This window comes from Nicotiana tabacum, chromosome 2 (genome assembly GCF_000715075.1).
Source record: "Nicotiana tabacum cultivar K326 chromosome 2, ASM71507v2, whole genome shotgun sequence".
In the NCBI taxonomy this organism is placed as follows: Eukaryota; Viridiplantae; Streptophyta; class Magnoliopsida; order Solanales; family Solanaceae; genus Nicotiana; species Nicotiana tabacum.
The window spans coordinates 85,028,833-85,031,817 of record NC_134081.1 but is presented as its reverse complement, the minus strand read 5'-3'; the positions used below and the strand labels follow the sequence as shown (position 1 = coordinate 85,031,817).

Here is a 2,985-nt window from a genome sequence, read left to right as displayed (position 1 = left end):
GGTTCATGCACTTGCCTCAAGGCTTTTACCATAAGATAAGGTCGGCCGCTTGATAACGCCGAACCTTTGCTACGTGTCGTCTTTTAGAACCCACGATAAACTTCATTGGGTCCCATCGAAAAGGACGACCGTACTTATCTCTAGTGTTTTTTTACTAGTCTCTGCCTATATAAACAACCGCCATTGCACATAATTCAAGAAATTAGAAAAGAAAATTCAGAAAATATAATTTTCTCCCCAATTTTTTAAAGACTTCGCAGTTCTCTATCTGCCATTTAACCATTTGCTTGCTTGGGTTTTCGCTGCCAAGAAGAATAATGGGTGTTCAGGAAATGGACCCTCTTTCACAACTAAGTTTGCCACCCGGGTTTCGGTTTTACCCGACTGACGAGGAGCTTTTAGTTCAATACTTGTGTCGCAAAGTTGCTGGCCATGATTTCTCTTTACAAATTATTGCAGAGATTGATTTGTACAAATTTGATCCTTGGGTTCTTCCAAGTAAGTTTCTCTATCTTCTAACATTTTTTTTCTTATTCAATTAGTTTTAGTGTTTCTAAATTGATTTATTTTTTGATTTCTAAAGGTAAAGCAATATTTGGAGAAAAGGAATGGTACTTTTTCAGTCCCAGAGATAGGAAGTACCCGAATGGATCACGACCAAACAGAGTAGCTGGCTCTGGGTATTGGAAAGCAACAGGAACTGATAAAATAATCACTACAGAAGGGAGAAAAGTTGGAATTAAGAAAGCTTTAGTGTTTTACGTGGGTAAAGCACCTAAAGGAACCAAGACTAATTGGATCATGCATGAATATAGACTCGGTGAATCTCCAAGGAAAAATGGAAGTTCTAGGGTACGTATATCCACCCCTTTTTCCAATTAATTACAATTGTTTTATTTCTGAATTGTGACATTAATATGTTTTTTTTAATAATATATATTTCAGCTAGATGAGTGGGTGCTTTGTCGGATTTATAAGAAGAATTCGGGTGGGCAAAAACCGAACATTTCTGGTTTAAGCAGCAAGGAAATAAGCCACGGTTCTTCTTCATCATCCTCTTCTCAATTTGATGATATGCTGGAATCCTTACCAGAAATTGAGGACCGTTACTTCTCCTTACCAAGAATGAACTCTCTTAGGAATTTACAACAAGATGATAAGCTTAATCTTCAGCACTTGGGTTCTGGAAACTTCGATTGGGCCACTCTAGCTGGATTTAATTCGTTCCCGGAATTAGGTACCGGAAATCAATCTCAGGTGCATTTGAACAATCAAAACAGTAACAACAATTTGAATAATCTGAATGAATTTTTTGCTCACCCCACGCAATTGAATTTTCATGGAGATGTCAAGTTTGAAGGTGGAGTGGATGATGAAGTAGAGAGCGGAATTAGAGCTCAACGAGTTAACAACTCGGGTTTCTATCAAGAGAATTCAACCGGGTTACAAGCCTACACGAACTCGGTACCTGACCCGTTTGGGATTCGGTACCCGACCCAAACAGTGAATATGGGTTTCAGTCGGTAAATAGTGAAAGGTTAAAAGCATTGAATTTGTAATACAGAAAATTTTGGGTGAGGGTAAAAATGTGAATGCTCGTGGATATGTTCAGACAAATTGGAAATATTGCGCTGATTAATGAGGTAGAGCGGGGTAGAGCGCAAATATTCTTTGGTTGGGGACAAAAAGGTAAAATTAACAAGATTTTGTTCATGTAATTGGGCACATATATATACAATGTATTCTGTTGTACACACTGTTTCCCCTTGTACTAAAATTTATGCAGGGGATGTATTTTCTTTAAGGCTTTGGTATTCTACTTAGAGGATGACAAAGTGCAGGATTAGCTTATTTCCTTTTTATGTAAATTGAGCATACATATAATAAATCACATGAAAAAAGACGTGGAATTGTAGAAGTTATCTGAATTGACATTTCTCAACATTATGATTTTGATATCAGCTGCACGGGATTAACACATTACCAATTATATGCACTGTTGTAGGCATTATTCTATTCTTCTGTGTCATATTTAGCAGGAAGTACATTTACAGAATTTGGGGTTGTTACTCTGTTAGAGGGTTTTTTAAGGGGAAAAGAGCCACCACCAAGGTGAAGAAAAATAAGAAACAAATGATTAAGTATGTCGTTTAACTTAAAATCTCATATAAGAAAGAAACAATCACTTCCTTATACATAAATATGTAATCTAGCTAGGAATAAGCTTAAAAATTATATATTACCATGATAAGTGAAGTAGATGTTATTCCCGGTCAATATTGCTGTATTTGTAAATATTAATTCTGCAAAATATAAGTTAACGTAATGAAACAATAATAATAAATTCGAGCCCACTGAATTCACAGTGTTTCCTTAAGGAATTTAATCCCCTCCTAGTACCCAAGGTAATGGATTATTTCCTCCCAGGATAGAACGAATAACACACTGGTGTAGCGGTACTTCAAACCCCAGTGTTTCGGCGAACACAAAGTTCGGTAGCAAATCACACTTACAGTTGCTTTGTTTGAAGTTAAAAACAATGCAGAACGAAGGAGTATATACTCGAAAAACGTATGGAAGTTCTGAGAGGAAGGAATGCAATATATAGCCAATTTGTTGAGCGAATTGTATGTTGAGTTGAGTATCTTTCTTCAACATTTGCTGCTCATATATATAGCAGCCAAGAAGGAGTGCAAGACCAAACGTCCACCCTTCATGGTGGAGCAAGCATTACATGTTTGTGGAGCAAGCACTTCATGATGGGAAGACCATTATCCGGCTGCCAAATTATCAATACACGGATTGGAAAATATCCGTTACAAATACGGATAATCTTACGTTAATATTTACTATTAACAAATAAATTTGGTCTAAAAAATTAATCAATCAATCGATCATTTGACCAAATCCAAATCCAAATCCAAATCCAAATCCAAATCCGAATCCGAATCCGAATCCGAATCCGAATCCGAATCCGAAGCCGTA

General features: G+C 36.7%; 1 protein-coding gene across 1 annotated transcript; it reads left to right on the top strand.

The window, feature by feature from the left end:
* Window positions 1–317: 317 nt before the first annotated feature.
* Window positions 318–852, top strand: LOC107805374 (NAC domain-containing protein 72-like; the record flags this gene model as incomplete). Its single annotated transcript, NM_001325773.1, is given in 2 exon segments — window positions 318–498; window positions 584–852. Coding segments are annotated over 2 exon segments (450 nt in total), but the record flags the coding sequence as incomplete, so codon positions are not given.
* Between the last annotated feature and the right edge of the window lie 2,133 nt (window positions 853–2,985).